General features: G+C 36.3%; 1 protein-coding gene across 2 annotated transcripts in view; it reads right to left on the reverse strand.

Annotated features, from left to right (window-relative positions):
* Positions 1-19531, reverse strand: part of Dhod (dihydroorotate dehydrogenase 2) — a 173569-nt gene extending 154038 nt beyond the window's left edge. For both annotated transcript variants that reach the window (XR_016548788.1, XM_090397708.1), the window contains exons 1-2: positions 19417-19531; positions 9922-10125 (exon numbers count right to left, since the gene is read on the reverse strand). Coding sequence is in view for 1 of the 2 variants with exons in the window: in XM_090397708.1 (XP_090253834.1) it covers positions 9922-10125; positions 19417-19434 (222 nt within the window). In the remaining variant the exon portion in view is untranslated. The remainder of the gene's footprint in view (positions 1-9921; positions 10126-19416) is intronic.
* Positions 19532-21713: the final 2182 nt, after the last annotated feature.

The raw sequence follows: 21713 nt of genomic DNA on the forward strand, positions 1-21713 counted from the left end.
GGATTATTAGTCCATGTTCTTGACACCATGTTCGTGACAGTTGACTCCATGCACTTCAATCTCAGTATGGTATCACTGATTGTAGATCTCAGATGGCCCAGTTTGTTAACAATTTGCCAAACAGCTAGGCCTGCAGTATGGCAACCTATCACAGCACCTCTTTTAAACTCTGTCAGTTCTCTTCTCATAGCTATTTCACCCAGAAACAGTTGTATTGACTTGGGAGCATCATATTCCTCCAATTTATGCTGGCTAAAACACCTTGCTCATGAAGGTCTCCATTGAATTCTTTCCAAGTGGTGTATAGACATATAAATATAATATAAAAGAATTAAGAAATGACAATATATTGATCATCTTTCTTTTTTTCTTCTTTTTTTTTTTGCTTGATTTCCCCTCAATTTAACCTCCCTACCGGCTAGGACGTCTATAGACGTCCAGATAAATCTGGATACGATTCCATACACCTGTTGAAAGAACATGGATAAGAAGTGCAATTCGGCCAGCATGTCCATTAGAAGGTGTGATAATCCCTCACGCTGAAGAGAGCACTTAATCAGATTATCTCAGGCTCATAGCTGTGTCTCGGTTACCTATAACAAGAAATGCACTTCCTTGTTCTATGCTGGGTAACTGAATTTTAGTTATATTGGATAAACTAAAAATGTAGAAATTATTTTTATTTTCTCTTTTTATTGTAAACTACAATTTTAATGCCTGGACAAAATAAAGATCCTTGCCTAATTTCTTCACTTAAATATTGCGTTACATTCCAGAACCAATTTAGTTTTCAATTTTTTTGCTAATTTTTTTCTAATTGCTTACTCCACAAACCATTTTCTTTGTTCTCGAAGAAATTAATTCACAATAATTATTTGAAATATTATTTAACAAAACCAGCTGCCGACATTTGATATTATATTATATTTTTGTTCAAAATCATGATTCGAAGTATACTTCCCAGATTTCCTGAAGGGCATGCTTGCGACTTTGCTTTATAAAGAATAATGAAATTCTTTAAACATATCACTAATTTTTTTTCTTTATATTGTATTCTACTGTTCTTTTCACTTTCACCTTCTTGGTTTCCCTGTATAATTGGTCATTACAAAATAAAATTAATGGTTATGATTTAAATTGATATGTATATATTTTCTGCTAGTTCAGATATTATGCTCCAAATTTATAATAAGCAATACTTTTGCTTATATATGTATATATTTAAATTACAAAGTTTTGTATTAAAAATTTCCACTATAAAAGTTCGACAGAATCAACAATATCATTGTCATATTTCTTTTTCTCGTGTGGGAGGAAAACGGTAAAATGCTACTCTTGTAATTGTATCAGATGTTCTAATGGCAAAAATAGTAAGAAAAAATAATCGTTTGTACTTTCTTTTCAAAACACAAAGTGAGAACATTGTAAATTCACCCAATGAAAAAGAAAATACTCCATATTTTTCTTGTGCTATCTGATTTTTTTCTTGTAGTACAAAGAAGAAATCACTACGCATAAGATGGTAGAATACAAGAGGGCAGAAATCTGTAGATTGATTACATTATAGCTGATAGAGAATTCATGCCAGAAAAATTATTTATGTAAGAGTTCTAACATCAGCAGATATAACGATATTTTCTTCTAGTTTAGATAGGTGACATTATTGAAGTAGCTAAATCTTTGCTACTATTTACACTAAAATGAATGGGCATGTTTCCCAAGTGATTTACGTTCAAAACAGTTGTCTTGCAAACGATTTATAAAATAAATTCTCTGAAATATATGCAAATTGAATAAGTCTTCAATATAACCTTCCTGCCCTCCCCAAAAAATAAGATTATGTGAAGTATATGGTCCTTTTCTTTTAAAATAATTCAAGTCCTCTTTTTCAAGATAATTATATGAAATAATTTATAATTTTTCGATAATAAAAATGAAACTGATCGTTATAAATTAAGAACTTATTTCAGCATAAATACTGTATCAGCCTGTAAAAGAAATGTCTGTATTTTCTTCTATGTTATATGTCTACTAATCAACAATTGAAAACAAAACATGACATTCTTGATGTATCTCGGACTATAGCTTGAGGCACTTTAGTGTCCCTTCTAGCTAAGCGTTCTCAATTTTCTTCCTCGATACCACTGAGAGTAATCTAAGCCTTTACCTTTCCCTCCAGCTAAGAGGATTACTACAAGTATTTCTAAGACGTAGATTACTTCAGATATAGCACCCAGAAGCATAAGTAAAAATATTTAGATTATTTTAAGAAAAAGAAACTAAAATAATACTACTGAACTTTCTTTTGTGTGGTATGCACATAAATAATTTTAAGTGGTGAAAATATAGCATAGTATTTCTAAAATTTCAAATCATTTCAGCAGACAGTAGAACAGCTGGTTTTAGATTGCAAAGAAATAGTGCAGAATTAGAAGCTTCAGGGTACAACAATCTTATTGCCTTATTTCTTTTGTTGAAACGGTAAAAGAAGTAATAGATTTTGAATACTGTCTAGAAACGTTTTCTAACCTGTAGAAATTTAGAGTGGTTATGTAATTGAATTCCAGGAGAGGATAAGGAGGAGGTAAGCATTAGCAAATATTCAAAATGAGCATAAATGTTGAATTATTCTGTATATGATATCCTTCATATTATATTTTCAACATATCTACGGTGGTTACACATTGGATATTATAGTAATGTGCATCCTACAAAAAAAAAAAAAAAAGGCTAAAAATCCCTGCTAAAACATCATTGGATATAAATTCTCGATACTAAAAAGATTCACAATCAGAAACCGAGTTATGCAATATAACATCGTTTTTTGTTCATAAAACAAAAAAAAATCGTTTCTAGAACTGAAATGTGATAATCCATATAACGGTATTTTGCTAGGAAAGAAAGCAAAAGGTCATATTTATTTCAATAAATATTATTTAAAAATATAAATATGTGACATAATATGTTCAATGCAAGCATCTGAAAAAATTCGCAAAAAAAGTTGTTTCTATATTGGAACAACCTGTGCAACTGTTCCGTTGCAGTGATTTGAAGAATAAATTTAAAATACAGCAGAATTTGCTACTACTAAATAGATTCATTGCAAGCTAATCGATGGTCATTTCAGGATTAATTATTTTCGCACATGTGAAATTCATTTCAAATTTTGCGAAGAAACACAATAAATCATTTTAGAGGCAAAAAAGTCAAATATTTTAGGACAGTAAAGAAAATTCCAAGTAAAACAGAGTGTGTAAAGACAGGTGACACAAACTGTTAGTCAGACACTAACAGTTAATCCACGAATGGCTCTAAAATAACTGTAAAGGGATTAACGGTGGAGGGAGGTAATGGCATGATGAAAGGGACAATGCCGATGAAGTTTTGATCCATGCAGAATGCTATGGTGGGGTGGATATTTCATCCACCTCAGCCGGTAGGGAGGTTAATCGGAACCTGAATTTATAATAGGCTGAAACTGAAAATAAAAAGACTTGAAAATATTTCACATCAGGAACATTTAAGCATCTTCAGTATTAATAATATAGAGAGTACAAGGTTTGAAAATAAAATAACAAGACTAGATCAATAACAGATGCTGAGAAGAAGGAATTCACTTCAGATTAACTAATTCAGTCTCAGTTGAAAGCCTGTAAAATACCATGCATTCTCATTAGCAGAAGGTTGTTAAGTTTAGCATTGTTTAGCATTCTTATACTTACCAACATTCTTATACTTATCACAATTGGCTGTTGTGGCAGAGCTGTATGCTATCAGGTGCATCTCTAAGATTGCAGATTGGGGAAAAATCCATTGTATACAGTAAACAGCTTGAATAAAGCTGAGTCACCAGCCAAATAAATAGCCACAAACAATCAGGGACAGTGCTACCAGGTGAGTAGGGATGTTTGTGTTGCAGCAATATTCCTATAAATTACCTTATAACAGTTCGATGACATGGCAAGTTGTGAGTCACCATTAAAAAATGTCCCTCATCCTGATAGATGGCAGCAGATCTATCAGTATTTATGGAAAGCAGAGCCCGAGTTGAGAAAATGGGTTCTAGAATGGATGCAAAAGGGCAGGGGTGAAATGATCAACCTTCTTGGCCATGCAACTATGGTAGAAAAGGCAAATGGAAACCATTCTACTATTTACCTGTGCAAACCGCACTCTCTTTGTAATGCCAGAGAGAGAGAGAGTGCGGCAGCTATCAGCCTGACATACTAAGGTGGCACCTCTGTGCAACAAAAGAATCAGTTTGGTTAATGTCGTAGTCAACTGTTGAGAAACTATGACAAACAAACAGATCCCATTCTCAACCCAACACCAAATCTATCAATGAAACAACTTAATCTCTCTTAGCAAATTATTAATAATTTGAACAGAAATGTGGAATGTTCATGGCCTCATGAAGACAGGAAAATTAGGCAGACTCCAGGAAGAAATTACCTTTCAAAGATTAAACATTTTATGCCTTGCTGAAATCCACTGAAAAGGATCAGGGCATTTTGTGACTAAGATGAACAATACCATCTAATTCTTGGATTTGCAAGCAAGAATCCAATTAAACAGGTGTAACCATAATGGTTGACAGCAACACAGCAAAAGCTGTACTTGGTGTCAACATTATCAGTGAGAATTATGACTTTAAGGATTAACGTAAAACATCCCTGCACTACCAATCACATTTTTTCAGGTTTATGCTCCTACAGCTGAAACTGATGAAGATACTATTGACATCTTCTATAATGAATTAAACAGAGCCTTTGGAAGAATACCAAGCATGCATATTATAATATCCAAGGTTGGATGTAGAAATGATGGTGAAAGAGTATGTGGTAGGTATGGATTTGGGATTAGAAAAGCTATAGATTTTTGAATTGAGAATGAACTATGATGAACATATTTTCCAGCAGTATAAGAAGTCTTTATACCTGGAGGTCCCATGAAGACAATTTAAAAATCAAATAGACTATATAATGATAAGAAACAGATGGAAAACTAAGGTACAAAACTCTACTCAAATACAGTTTTGTACCATAGCCTTGTCCTGAAGCAGCTTGTGGATCAAATCACCAACTATTAATTGCTGATGTGAGGATCCACCACAAAGAACAAACCTGTAAACAGATATGATTTCACCAGAATCCCTGCAGCCGATAAGAATGAAAGCAAAAAAAGAATTCATGAGGTCTTACAACATGCAGAAAATGACACATCAGATGAATTATGAAACCAGGCCAAGATGATCTTAACTGAAACAGCAAACCATTATATCCCAAAAGCAAGTGGAAAAAAATTTAATAAGATGCTTTCAGGAGAAACACTTGATCTGAGCAACCACAGGAAAGTAATTAAATTCAGGGGAATGACAAATGAATCCAATAGAAATTATTACAAAGACACCTTGATTTCAAATCCTATAATATTTCTATATTCAATATTCAATAAAGAAATCTTATAGGAAAGATAAGGAAATATACATTAATAAAATATGTGAGGATACTGAGTTCCATGCAGACAGTAATGAAACAAAGTTTCTTTTTTCAAAAATCAAAGTGATCCAATAGTTTAAAGGCAAAAAACAAAAACATAAAAGGTAAAGATTGGCACATCCTAACCAATAAAAGGGAAATTTTAGAGAAATGGAAAGAATACTGCAAGGATCTATACAAAAATTTCAACTATACTAGATAATGAATGTCTTACACAAACATAGGAAAAATGAGTCTCAAATCCTCAGAGAGGATAGTGGAACTACATATCAAAGGTATGAAAACGGAAAAAGCAGCAGGTAATGATGGAATTTATACCGAGATGAAAAAGAGCATGGGAAAAGCAAGGATTGAAGTAATGCTGAGATTATGCAATTGAATTTGGGATACCGGCATCTGACCACTGGACTGGGTGAACACAATCTTTATACAAATCCATAAAAAAGAAAGCACTAAGAAATGTGAAAACTACAAAACAATAGCATTAATCTCAAATGCAGCAAAATTATTCTCTATATTATCAAAGAAAGAATTAATAAGCACTTGAAGGATCATATCTCTTTAGAACAGACTGGATTCATAGGGAAGTGGTAGTTGAGACCAGACATCCAATCTCAGATGCCTTATTGAAAAATCAAGAGAATTCAATGGCTGATTTACTTATGCTTTATTGATTTCCAATTTATGTAATGCATAAATTGGAAATTGATGTGGGAAATAAGTCTAAGAGTCTGGCTTTCTAGAACATCTTATACAGTTCATAAATCAACTTTACAACAATAACCAAACTACAGTAAGAGTTGATAACACGTTATCAGAATGGGTCTGTTTACAAAAAGGAATAATACAAGTTTGTATACTATCTCCTGGACTTTCAATCTGTATGGTGAGGAAATCATGAAAAGATCTCTGGATGACTGGAATAGAGGCATATCAGTTGGCAGCTCTAGAATCAGTAACTTTAGATATAGTGATAGCATAGTACTAATAACAGAAAATGAAAAGTACATGAATGAACTCCTTGGAAGAACAGAATGGCATAGTTTGATGTATGGACTTGAGATCAATGTCTGTAAAACAAAACTGACTATCCTAGATAGGAATAAAATGGAAATATTAGAGGATTGCATGCAAATAAAGTTGGTCACTTTATCTGAGCTCATTGCTCCCTTCAGAGGAAATAAGAAGCTATTACAATGGAAAAATCTGCAATGACTCAGCTCACCAAGATTTGGAAAAATAGAAAAATACACTGCTTGGAAAGAAATCTGTGTGGTTAGCCTAGTGGCTATGTGCTTCGCAACCATATGCCTGGGGAAGGAGTGTCCTAGGTTCAATTCCCGTCAATGACGTGAGAAGCTTAAGGATCTTCCTCAGCCATAGCCAAGTTAGCCGGTCTTGGGTGGACAGCAAAGTTTTTTCCACCAGTTTATCTGGGGTTTTTCATCCTGCAAGCAGATAAAACCAGCTCTGTGAACACACAGGCTACAGTCATAGGATATAGTATGGCAAGGAAGGCAATGGGAAACCACCTTGCTTGTAATCATTTCCCTAGTGTGGTAGCATATAGCTACCCCCACCAGACATATGGCTGAGGGAATAGAATACAACAACAGAAAAGAAATCAACGGACAACCCCATGGGCAAGGGGCATCATGTCACATAATGAGTCACGTATTTGTAGCCGGTATAAATTGGAGGAATATGATGCTCCAAAATCAGTGGAACTATGTTTAGAAAATGGCTGTGAGAAGGGAACTAACAGAGTTTGAAAGAGGCATTGTGATAAGATGCCATGTTGTAGGCTTAGCTGTTCAGCAAACTGTTGACAAATTAGGCCATCCCAGTTCAATAATCAGTGATACCATACTGAGATGGAAGTGCAGGGAGTCAACTGCAAGTGCTACCCATAGTGGACAACCCACCACATTCACTGAACGTGACCATAGGGTGTAATGAAAAATAATATGTAAAAACTGCTATTCGTCAGACAATACATTGAATGTGGAGTTCCAAACATTGAATGAACATGAATCTGCACAAAAACATTCAGAACTGAGGCTCATAACATGGGTTTCCATGGTAGGATCACAATATGCAAACCCTACATTACCTGACCCAACATGCAGCATCATCTTCAGTGGTTCAAAGAGCATGTACAGCGGGACATGTAAGCTTGGAAAGTTGTGTTATGGAGTGAAGAATCATGCTATACCCACTACCGAGCAGATGTCCGGTGAATGTCTCTTACCAGAGTGCGTAACCACAACTTTGAAATCAGAGGTGACAGTGTAATGGTATGGTCCTGTTTTTACTGGTTTGGCCTCGGACATCTCTTTGTGGTGCCACGAACACTGAATTCCGAGAAGTATCTGAACATTCTGGATAATGCAATGCTTCCTACTTTGTGGCATTTCTACGGAACTGACCATTGTCTCTTTCAGTAAGACAATGTGCTGTGTCATAAAGATGCTGCTGCAACTTGACTATTTGTTCAAATGACACAGCTCTTGAAACTGAGCTTAGGGATCTTATTAGCCAATGACTACAGCTCATATAAAAGAGATAAAATATTACATGCGGTCCATCCCTCCTACACCCAACACACAGAATCACAGCAAAACCATTCTATATGTTAAGGGTACATCAGAAAAAACAGCCAAAGTCCTTGGCAAATATGATCTCCATACCACTTTCAAACCTTTCATTCAACTAGCTACTTTTATATGTTCTCCTAAAGATTGACCATATCATCTTGAACATCTGGAAGGGCATAAAATTTCTCATGCCTGCAAGTTTGGAGAGACTGGTAGATCAGTTAACATACACCTTGAAGAACATAAAAATTACATCCAAGATCATCTGTATAAAAAGTCAGGATCGACAGACCATGCTCTGGATACTTCTTCACATAGGATCAGATGGAGAAAAACATCTTTATTATATAAAAGTCATTACAGGTCTGAAAGACTATTCTTAGAATCAGCATCAGCTATGAAGAACTTTACCAACCTCATGGTTGCATTAATTTACCAAAGATCTGGGAGACTATCATTTTAAGACCAAATAGCCAGACTTCTCTGAATTAACTTTGTAGTTATCTGACTCATGTAAGAACAGACTTACGTTGGTTTAGTGCTGTGTGCCTGTCACAGTTTTATGCTCTGATAACGCTAAGTAGAAAACTAGCAAACTATTAGCGAGTTTAATAAATTTAGTTTAATTCTTTATCCAAGTGTGAGCAAACAAAGTTTGCGCCTGAAAGTATCTTCAGGACTGGGATAAGGTAGTACAACACCGGGCAACTCGTTGCAAAGGTGGAGCAAGCTGACATCGCTCCTTTCTCAGTATCTCCCATAATGCAAAACACATCTCCTTGCGGATATGTATAATGTTATGCATTAAGGGAAGGGCCACTACCTAAACTAGTTTCGACCTTTATTGAGGTCTCTTCAGTGGGAGCCAGGCCCAAGTGGAGATACCAGGCAGAAGCATTAGCAAGGTCACCTCTACCTATAGGAGTTGCCAAACGGTGTGCCACCTTTTTATTAAATTACTCTGGATTTAGAGTAAGATGTTGAAAGTTTATTTTTCACTTGGTTAGACTATAATAAATTTAGTTTAATCCTTTATCCAAGTGTGAGCAAACAAAGTTTGCACCTGAAAGTATCTTCAGGACTGGATAAGGTAGTACAAAGTAGTGGCACACCGTTTGGCAACTCCTATAGGTAGAGGTGACCTTGCTAATGCTTCTGCCTGGAATCTCCACTTGGGCCTGGCTCCCACTGAAGAGACCTCAATAAAGGTCGAAACTAGTCTGGGTAGGTGGCCCTTCCCTTAATGCATAACATTATACATATCCACAAGGAGATGTGCTTTGCACTATGGGAGATACTGAGATAGGAGTGATGTAAACTTGCTCCACCTTTGCATCGAGTTTCCCGGTGCTGTACTACCTTACCCCAGTCCTGAAGATCCTTTCAGGCGCAAACTTTGTTTGCTCACACTTGGATAAAGGATTAAACTAAATTTATTATAGTCTAACCAAGTGAAAAATAAATTTTCAATATTAGTCAGTTTAATAAATGTATTTTTTTATCTTGGTGCTAATTATACCATTAAACTTTATTATGATTAATGAGATCAGTAAATTATTATTTGTTTTCCAGGAAACAAACAATAATAATTTTGAAGCAGTCCAAATAAATTCTTAGTATGATAATTTAGAGAGAGAGAGAGAGAGAGAGAGAATGGAAAAAGAGAGAGATTTTAAAAAGATTATTCATTAGATCTATATTCACTCATTTTGATCTTATGATGTTTGAAAAACTTAGCTGGAACTCTGGTTAGCAAACAAAAAATTTGGTTTCAAGTAAATATGCATTTGTTGAGAACTACAAAACAGATCAGTTTGATTACTTACTAATGCTGCTGAATGTTCTTTACTTGAAGGGAGAAATCCCCATTTTGCTACAGTCAATGCTAGATTATGAGAATTCTCTGGATCAATGAAATGAAAACAAGGCATTACAATTTCTCTATAAAATTTTTCATTTCCCATGTATAATCCAATACTTCCAAATGATACACATCCTCCAGAAACAAGTATCAAAGCAGACTTTAATTTCTGAAAAACAGAAGTCGTTTTTAATTGTTAAAGGCTACATTAGATTGCTGTGATTTACATTTAAAAGTACAATTTTTTAAATGTTGTATTATTTTTAACATAAATATTTATTTTGTTAATTCTATTAACATTGTAGCAATTAGATATGAAGGTATAAAACAACAAATAAAGTTCACTTTAGCTGTAAGGGAAGCCTGCTTGAAAGAGAGAGTTGACAGCTCTGTTAACAAGAGTTTTTATATCATACCCTACTGTTGCAAGGGAAGATGATGGAAAACTTTGTTTAATGTCCCTGAGCTGAGTGGCCAAATGGAGAAAACATCATCAATGTATCTTAGCCAGACAGAAAGATAATGAATGGTGGTGTTCTGTATAAATGTTCCATACAAAAATCAGTAATTGAATGAGAGCCCATTGCTGTCTGTGTGTGTGTGTGTGTGTGTGTGTGCGTGCGCATGCACATATATATATATATATAATTATATACAATTTTAAAACATAGATTTAATGACTTAAAAAACCGAGATAACTTATAAAGATTTTAATGAAAATAATACAACTAGTTTCAGCTTATAACAGCCTTCCTCAGGTATTCATAAAGGAAAAGAATAGTAATAAACATTGAAGTATCTAAAACAACTGGAAATTACAGGTAAAAATTGCCACACATAATTGATACATAAAAAACGTTGTATTTTTTGCAAGTTGTTCTAACAGGCGTGCCATTGTTTATTGCAAGTGTGCGTGCAAGCTCACATGAACGCCAATATTGAATAACTGCAGCATGGCTATCTGGGATGTTATAATTCAAATTGTTGTTTAAGTGGACAGGGTTCAGCAGGATGGCATGCCTGTTAGAACAACTTGAAAAAATACGTTTTTTATGTATCAATTATGTGTGGCATTTTTACCTGTAATTTCCAGTTGTTTCAGATACTTCAATGTTTATTATTATTCTTTTCCTTTATGAATACCTGAGGAAGGCTGTTATAAGCCGAAACTAGTTGTATTATTTTCATTAAAATCTTTATAAGTTATCTCAGTTTTTTAAGTCATTAAATCTATGTTTTAAAATGTATCACAACAACCGAGTAAAAGCCTATGATCACAATTATATACAATATATATATATATATATATAATTAAGTGCCTCCATAGCACAATTGGAAGAACAAAGGTATGTTGTGCCCTTCGATTGGAAAAGGCCTAAGTTCAATTCTCGTCATGACGGGAGGAATCTTTATATGGACGTTTTCAATCAAAGATGAGTTAGCCGATCTCATACGGAGGTAGCAGTATTTTTTCTCCCGGAAACTCAGGTGTTTCATCCTGCATACAGACAAATCGGGCATTCAGAACACATGCAATTTACAGACAAAAAAATACTAGCTGTGGTGGAGGTGGTGGGCAGTGGATGGCACTGAAGTTAGTGATTGGTAGTAGAGGTTCGGTGTGTGTGTGTGTGTGTGGTGGAGACGGAGAGTTGTACGGTGGGTGTTTTCCCGCGACGAGTCTTCGGACTCCTTGGCGGTGTCGCGAATAATAATCATAATAATATATATATATAAATTTGAAACAGATTAAATGACTATAAGAAGAGAGATAAAAAAATAGAAACACTATTTTAATTTTAAATGACATAGTGTTTCTAATTTTCTCTCTGACGTATAGTCATTTAATCTGTTTCAAAAGTATGTCTCTCAGCCAAGTCAATCAAACAAGGCCACGCCTCCTTCAGAGCAAGGAGAAATGGCCTTGTTTGTTTTGTGGAGGGGAAGAATTTCAAGCAGCAATGCATCTCCCTATTGCATCCCAAATGTGTTCTATGAGGGTGAGATATGGGCAGTGTGCTGGTCTGCGTCCTGATTGGATTAATATCCTCGGTCTCCAGAAGTATCTTCACTGCTCATGTGCAATGTGATATGGCATTGTCATCCATAAAAATGAATTCTTCGTCTACAGCACCACAAACAATCAAACATAACACTGAACTTCACTGCAATATCCTTAACCAGTCACAGTCCCTTTTTCCAGCACATGTAGCTCAGTGCATCCATTAAGCATAGTGCATGACCCAAGCACTGCCGTACCTATCCCTCTCAAGAACATTCTCGCAATGGTAAGCAGTATTGCTTACCATTGCGATCAAGTGGATCAAGAGGTTGCTTGATCCACTTTCACAGTGGATCAAGCATCATCTAGAATCAAAGGAAAGACTAAAATAACGCTCATCTGTGAAAAGTACATTAGCCCACTGGTGTCTTGTCCAATTTTTATGGATACAACACCAAGAAAAACGTGTTTTATGATGAGCTGTGGATAAAGGGATGCAGACTGCAAATCTTTGGGCATACAGGCCTACTTGTTGCAGATGTGGTGTCACAGTTTGTTAAGAGATATCTGCATACCTGTTCTTGAACTATCTTGACTTGCAAGCTGACCTTTCGTGGTGCATCAATTTACATTTTGCTGTTATAACCAAAAATCTGTCATGCTCCATAGCAGAGTAAGGACGACCTCTTAGCAAACATCTGGAACACATTCCATTGGTTTGAAATGCTACCCAGAGTCCAGATACAATACTGTGTGAGATTCCAAACTCTTTGACAATAGCAATAATTCTGTGGCATTCTTCAAGCTTTCCAATAATTCTTCCCTGCATAAAATCATCTAGATGATGTCTTTGAGACATTACAAGACATCCAAGTTTGTAATAACTTTATTACTTCATGAAAAGAGCTTCCTTCAAACACAATTTGCTTAGTGCAGCCTTTTATCCTGTTAACTGCTACAACACAACCCATTTGTGTGCAATTTGAAAATTTGAATGTGTACCCACTTTCTGCTCAAAATCATCAGTTATACAAATTGCCACAAGCTGATTCAACTGAATTTGCAGTTGCAATCTTCAAAAATAGTTTGTCTTTTGGTTATGGACATCAGTGTGTATGTGTGTGTGTATATATAATAATACATAAAACACATACATACACATACAAAATACACACACACACACACACATATTAATATCAATCTTGCACACAAGTCTCAAGACCTATAACATATACACTGTTGGAAAGAAGTTAACAGACACCCTACTGTAAATAGCATACAGCCATGGTGCCCACCTTAGTAAAATCTAAAACCTCATTTCACTGCAATGACCACAGCAATTTTACAGGGCTTATTTTCCATAAGTGTGGAAAGTATGCTCTGTAGCGATCGATGGGAACTTTGGACCATTCTTGCTGTAGGCATGAAATGAGGTCCTCAACTGTTGTGAGAGCGGATGTTCCTTGACCTGATGCTCCAGTTCATCCCACAGATGTTCAATAGGGTTGAGATCAGGGCTCTGTGGAGGCATGACAAGTGTGGTGATATTCATGTCCACAAACCAAGAAGTTACAGCAGCAGCAGTCTTATGACATGGTGCATTGTCCTGCTGAAAGAGTGATTAGCTCAATAGAAATGTCACAAAGTAGGAAGAACTGCTTGTCCAGAATGTTGAGATATCTCTCAGAAGTTAGTATTTTTGACACCACAAAAAGAGGTCTGAAGCCAAACAGGAAAAACAAGCCCATACCATAACACCACCTCCAAATTTCATAGTTTGTGGCATGCATTCTGATAAGAGATGTTCACTGAGCATCCCCCACACCCATCTATCTGCTCAGGATAGAGAGGTGTAGCATGATTCATTGCTCTATAACACAGTTTTCAAAGTTTCCACGTCCCACTGTACATCCTCTTTGTGACACTGAAAACGGTGCTGCATGTTGGTTCGAGTAATGTGGGGCTTGCATACTGCAGTCATACCATGGAAATCTATGTTGTGAGCCTCAGTTCTGAATGTTTTTATGCAGATTCATATTCCAGCCGATACCCAGAACTCCACATTCAATGTGTCAGTGGACAAATGGCTGTTTCTACACATCATTCTTCGTATCACCCTATGGTTACATTTAGTGAGTGTGGCGGGTCATCCCCTGGGGGTAGCACTTGCAGCTGACTCCCTGTGCTTCCATCTCAGTATGATATTAGTGATTGTTGACCTGGGATCGCCCAATTTGCTGAACAGATAGGCCTGCAACAATGCTTCCTATCACAATGCCTCTTTCAAACTCCATCAGTTCCCTTCTCCATAGATATTTCACCAGACACAGTTGCACTAATTTCTCCAATTTATACTGGCTACAAACACGACTCGTTAGATGACACAATGCACCTTGGCCATTGGGGATGTCTTGTCATTGACTTCTTTCCAAGCAGTGTGGGTGTTTTTGTGTATATTATCAAGATCTATAACATGTATATATATATATATATATATGTGTGTGTGTGTGTGTGTGTGTGTGTGTGTGTGTGTGTGTGTGTGTGTGTGTGTGTGTGTATATTATGTATCAATCTTGCACATTCGAGGTTCCAAGACTATAATGTAGTTGTCGTGGAAGGGGGGGGGGATATAAATCCAAAGAAAAGAACCTGTTAATGTGTTTCTTCAAAATTTAGGGAAAAGTTCTCATGGACAGAAATATATGGAATGAAGGAAGAGATGAGAAAATGTTTTGATTACTTTGAGGTGAATGGTGTATGGTAGATGACTAGAAGCAGAGGAGTGGTGGTGGTGGTGGCCAGTTCAGAGGAACAGTAGCTATGGAAATAATTTTAGAAAAGACATGATGTTGAGATAAGAACATCTATGGGAAAGCAATTGGATAGAGTCAAAAACAGTAGGGTCATTTATATGCTATCCCTCCAAGAAAAATAATGTGGATGGCAAAGTTAATATGATATTATTATTATTATTATGTAGCACCTCCAGGGAGTCCAAAGACTCATCAAGGGAGAGTGTGCCACCAGCATTGAACGATTGAATCCCTTCCAACTACTAACCATGCCTCAAAACTGCTTAACTTTTTGCATGAGCCATTAATAGCAGAGGCTCTACCAATCGACCTAACTTTGCTGGCATCAGGAGAGAAATATTTTAAGTGATTTTAAAGTTTAATTTTAAAATAATGCTACATGGCAGCTATACATACAGCTCTGAACTTGTTTGTCCAATATTCTCATTTGTCAATAATCTCATCCAAAAATATAATTGGTGTGAATGAGAATATCCAGCAATGCTGGATATTCTCATTCACACCAATTATATTTTTGGTTTAATCCTTTGTCCAAGTGTAAGCAAACAAAGTTTGCACCTGAAGTATTTTCAGGACTGGGGCAACTTGTAGTAAAGGTGGTATAAGTTCTCATCACTTGCCTTAGTATCTCCCAAAATGCAAAGCACATCTCCTTGCAGACATGTATAATGCTATGCATTAAGGGATACTAAGGCAAGTGATGAGAACTTATACTACCTTTACCACGAGTTGCCCCAGTCCTGAAAATATTTTAGGTGAAAACTTTGTTTGCTTACACTTAGATAAAGGATTAAACTAAATATATAATTGGTAGCATAGCCAAGTGAAAATATTTCCATCAACTTATCTCTAATCCAGAGAATTTTAATAAGGTGTGACACCTTTTGACAACTGGTATAGGTAAATATGACTTCACCATTACTTTCACCTTAGTAATGGAATCTGGCTCCCACTGATGAGACCTCAATAAAGGTCAAAACCGGTCTGGGTAGTGGCCCTTCCCTTAATGCATAGCATTAAGGGAAGGGTCTGCAAGGAGATGTGCTTTGCATTATGGGAGATACTAAGGCAAGTGATGAGAACTTATACCACCTTTACCACAAGTTTCCCTAATCCTGTCATCATTCTCATTCATAATATACACCTGCTGTATATTATTTCAATTCCATGATGCTTTTGATTTGTATTGCAACATTTACCACCACCATAGTGCAATTGGAAGACTAGCGGAACATTGCACCCTTTGATCGGAAAAGATCTAGGTTCAATTCTCGTCGTGATGAGGGGAATCCTTATATGGGCTTTTTCAGTTGAAGGTGAGTCAGCTGATCTCATACGGTAGTAGCAGAGTTTTTTCTCTCGGAATCTCAGGTTTTTCATCCTACATACAGACAAATCGGCCTTCAGAACACATGCAATTTACAGACAAAAAATACTGTTGCAGGTGATGACAGGCAATAGATAGCGTTGATGGTAGTAGTGTCATAGTTGGAGAATTAAATAGTAGTGGAGAGGATGAGATGTGTTTAGTGAAGTAGAGTAGTATGCCCTCCCACGATGAGTCCTTGGACTCCCTGGAAGTGTCATGTTATTATTATTACATGGTAGTAGTGTCATAGTTGGAGAATTAAATAGTAGTGGAGAGGATGAGATGTGTTTAGCAAAGTAGAGTAGTATGCCCTCCCACGATGAGTCCTTGGACTCCCTGAAGGTGTCATGTTATTATTATTATTATTATTATTACATGACACCTCCAGGGAGTCCAAGGACTTCCACAACATATGGAGGAGGGGGGGGGGAACCGAAAGAAATACTAAACTCCAATTGATTATGATTCACTACACATACACATATATATAATTATTATTATTACTGAAAATATATACTACTATGCTGTATTACAGATGATTAATTCAAAGGAACTAAAATGATAGAGGTATCCAGGTATTTGAAAATTTTGGGGTTCATACAGACTTGGACAGTCGAGGGAAAAACATATTGTGAAGTGGAAACAATCTCCATGGCATAGAATTATAAATATAAACAAGACCTGTGATTTTAAATTTCATACACCTGAAATCATGTACTAGTTACTGATAAAAAAAAAAAGGGAGGGGTTGTGGAAGAAGTATAAAGAAAATGGTGATCAGCATGCCCATGAGCAATGCAAGGCAAAGGGACCTGTATGGTAAATAAAGGCCAAAGTTAATTATCAGAGGAAGCTAGCTGATGAGTCCAAAAGAAATCCTAAGAAGTTCTTTTTCTATGTGGCAAGTAAAAGGAAGAATGAAGAAAGGATGACTTTAAAAAAGTGTTGATGGTAGGGAAGTAACAGAACATATAAAGTATATTAATTAAAGGTAACTTTAATGAATAACTTCTATATTTCGGCAACGTCACATTGCCATCTTCAGGAACATAAAGATATGGTATGTGCACACAGGCACTAACACAAAGCAAATGAGGAAGAAAGCAAGAAACTAATATTGTTCCTAAAGTCCTAATGGTGCCCTCTGACAGGCTAATTTGGTAGTCTTGGCAGCTGGGCTGAAGTTCTCATAATGTAAGTCTCCCAAATTTGGGGTAGTTTCATGCACCCAAATTTGTTGAGGTTAGGAACGTTTTTTAGAGCTGCTGAAGATTCTTTGAATAATCTTCAGCAGCTCTAAAAAACAGATATCAAAGAGTGGTTTATGGAGGAGTTAAGTCCAGGTGATGGCAGGTGTACCTACCTCAAGACTCAGTACTTAGTCCTCTGTTGTTTAATTTGACCATTAGTAATATGGGAAATAATTTGACAGAAATATCCTATTGTTTGCTGATAATACAAAACTGGGAAGAGCCATAGTCAATGAAGGTGATGTAGATATCTTGCAGAATGACTTGAATATGCTGACAGCATGAGCAAAGGTAAATGGCTATCAGTTTAACATGGCCAAGTGCAAGGTGCACTTTGGAAGGATGAGATCACATGCTGTGTACTACATAAATGAAACTGAACTGCAAATTATTGATGAGGCACAACAGTTAGCGGTGACTGTGGAAGGGAATTGAAGTTTAGAGGGCACACTGCGAAAGTGGCAAAAACACCACATCAAATTATATGGTTGCTGGAGAAGACACTGACAAACAAAGATAGGGAAGTTACTGTTTCACATTATAAGGCATTAATAAGCCCACATCTGGACTACTGCACACAGATCTGTTTGCCTGGAATTCTTGATGATGAAGAATGGTGGAAATGATTCAGTGGCAAGTCTGTGGAATGCTTCCTATGAGAATAGATTGAAGATCTGTGGACTCCAAAAACTAGCTGATAGGTTTAAGAAAGGAGATATGATAGAAGCATATAAGTTATTAAAGGGATTTTATAGGATTGACACTGATGACTTTTTTCAGTACAGTGCATAGGGTGGGGTGAACAAGGGGTCATCCCTGGAAATTGTGCAAGAGTGTAGTTAACAAGGGTGTTAGGATTAGATTTCTTGCTTGGAGGGTTGTAAATGGGTGTAATGCATTGCCAGAGGTGGCTGTGAGTGCATCATCTGCAAATGAGTTTAAGGAGAGATATGATAGTTACTGTCTGAATAATGGCTAATGTGTCAATATAAGATCTCCCATGATGAGTCTTCTAACTCCATGAAAACATCTGTATAACAATACTAACTATTCCAGCTATGGTTTTTTTTTCTTTTCTTTTTTCTTTTAAAGCCTGTGTTGATGACATGCAACAATCAGCAACAGAGATGAGAGGTGAGATATCATGCATATTATACCAGAAGGATGGCACAGTTATACAGAAACAAACCTAAATGAACAGAAGCCTTAGCATTACGTGTAAAACCAACTTATGGTTTAACTGGAATTATGTTTAAAGAAGTAAAGATTATGAGACCAATATGTCATGTTTAATGGCCAGTTTGTTTTATGGGAGGAAAAACCTGAGTTTCCAGAAGGTAAAATGCTGTCGCCTCCGTATGAAACTCAAGTTCAACTGAACTGCTGTTATAACGTTATCAGCGTCAGAAAGCGGGATTCCAATCCAAGTCATTACAACCAAAGGCCATCGTTAATAACTATTGAGTTTTGAGGGTGAGGTAGCCGTACCACAGAACAAGCAAACTGGCCCAGAACATATACAATTAACAGGCATAATACGTATCTTAAATTTTTTTTGTTCGTAATTCAAAAACAACAAACCGAACGAGCAGGCGAGCTCGTGAAATCTGCTCTAGCAAAGCTTGAGGATATTATGTATGTAATAAAACACGTGGGCTGAATAAATTATTTTCGGAAACTAATCCTAAGTTGCTATCTGAAATATTGTACAATCATTAACTTGCAAAAATAAATTGTAATCAACAAAAGAGTTAGTATTTTAATAATAAAGAGCTAATTCTTTTGTAACAAAGTACAAGCAATAGGCAACATTTCCATTTTTTTTAAATTCGTTTCTCACAACCTTTATTAAACTGAACGCACTTGGTAATAAACTGCGTGCATTCGGTAAACAGTATCTATCTCTGAGTGCCGAGTTTTATCATTCCTATTTCTCCACATACCGATACATATTATCGAAACACCACAGCGAAAGTTTATTTATGTATTTATTTATTTTATTTTATTTTAAATTCTCCTATGATACCTGTAATATTGGCCGCATATTGGAGTTTAACAATAACGAATAGTTTTATTGTTGGTGTCTTAAAATACTAAGGACATCTCTTGAAATTTCTTGCAAAACCGAGATTAGATTATAAAAGTATAAATTTGTACTCTGTACAATTCACTTATTACAGCAACAAACACATGACATCCACACAATGCACAAGAACACATGGATAAACATGACCTCATTAGCGCCCTCTTCTACAATGGGCTGAAAAAAATCTTAACGAAAACACGCTACTAAAAATTATTATTATTATTATACATAGCACATATACATAGTACATACGGGGTGCTTAAGGGTTAAGCTGTATAACTGAGAGGAGACCTCCACATAGCCTTTAAAGGAATGAGGAGAACCGACCAGGGCTTCTGACCTAATGTCCAATCCTCACCTTCTCGTGGTGCACCCTGTTGGGTATCTACTTGGATACTGAATGAACGAGGATGGGCTGGCAATTTGGGATTTAGCCGACCAAATTGTATTCTTATTGGTTAAACAAAAATAAAAAATGATGGTACAACATGACAAAATTTCACGCCGGCTGGGGAGTCGCCCGGTTAAACAAGGCCCCCGTTGTTTTCGCCAGGGAATCAGGGCGAACAGCGAAAAGTCAGCTACTGTAAGAAATCTGAAAACAAACCCCAACTCAACATCACCAGAGTTAAAAATCGGTACTGTCAACGTAAGAAGCCTGAATGGCAAAGAAATGGAACTAGCTGAGGTATTAGATAAGTACCAGATCGACATAATAGGGGTGACTGAAACAAAAAAGACCAAAACTGGTGAGATCATTCTGAGCAATAAATACAAAATGTTATATTCAGGCAATGACAATCAAGAAGAAGGAGTAGGCATAGTATTCAACACAAAATATGAGGCTAATCTTCTTGAATGGCAGTCAGTCTCAAGTAGAGTAATGTGGGCAAATATGAGAATGGGGAAATGGACAATGAGACTTATTTATGCCTATGGTCCCACAGAAGGTTCTACTAAGGTAGAAGTGGAGGAATTTTTTGATGCTTTAGAAAAAGCAACTGACACAATGAAAAAGGAAAAGTTGGTCCTTGTTGGGGATCTAAATAGCAGAGTAGGAAATGATTGTCAGACATACAAAAATGTTTTGGGAAAATTTGGAGAAAAGAGCAAAGCTAATAATAATAGCAAATACCTGTTGGATTTCTGCTCAGCACATGGACTGGTTATTACTAACACCATGTTCCAACATAAAAATGTGCGCAAATTCACATGGAGAGAAGAGGCAAGGAATAAGAAAAGTCTCATTGACTATGTTATTGTTGATAGTGATGTTTCTCCCTGGTGCAGGATAAAATTTAATTTCATATTGAAAAGAATAACATGTAAGAAAGTTTTAAAGCGAATAAAAGTTGAGCAGCTCTCAGATGTGAATTGTAGACTAAAATACACAAAGATTATTGAAGAAAAAATGAACGAGTTTGAGAACAGGAATCAAAACTTGGAGATTCGGTGGCAAACTCTGAAGAAAACATTGATTGATTCTGCCTGAGAGGCATGTGGTGAGGTTGTCTGCGAGGATAAAAAAATCAGAACTCCCTGGTGGACATAGGAAGTTAAAGAGGCAGTGAAGGAAAAGAAGAAAGCATATGAAATGTTCCTGTCAAATAAGTCAGCTTGTGCTCTTAGAGAATATAGCGACAAATGCAAGAATGCAAAATGCTGTGTAAAACTAGCTGAACAAAAGTATGGGAGGACTTTGGCAAGAATATAGAAAATAAATATCAAGAAGATGGCAAAATATTCTGGAGGTTGTTGAAGAAGCTTAGGAATGGAGGAAAGAGTGCTGTAAAAGGAGTTAGAGATGATAAAGGTAACATGAAAACGGGAGAAAAAGATATCCTTGAAGTATCAAGTAATTACTTTGAAAAACTGCTAAATGAAACAAGCAGTGATGACAGGACAGTGGTAAAAAACACTGACCAAGCATGAAGTCAAGAAATCATATCCATACTTGAAGTAGAAAAAGCTATCAAAGGCTTGAAATGTGGAAAGGCAGCAGGAATAGATGATATTCGACCAGAAATGCTGAAGTATGGTGGGATACAGTGGCTGCACTGCGTAGTTCAGAAAGCCTGGGCAGAGGGACAAATTCCCGATGATTGGAGTAGAGCTCTAACAGCACCCATATATAAAAAGGGAAATAAAACTGAATGTGAGAATTACAGAGGTATTTCCCTACTGAGTGTTACTGGCAAGATCTATGCAAGTATTCTTGAGAAACGGATGAGAAGAAT

This window comes from Typopeltis vanoorti, chromosome 9 (assembly GCF_054136105.1).
Source record: "Typopeltis vanoorti isolate ZY-2024b chromosome 9, IOZ_Tvanoo_1.0, whole genome shotgun sequence".
Lineage (NCBI taxonomy): Eukaryota > Metazoa > Arthropoda > Arachnida > Uropygi > Thelyphonidae > Typopeltis > Typopeltis vanoorti.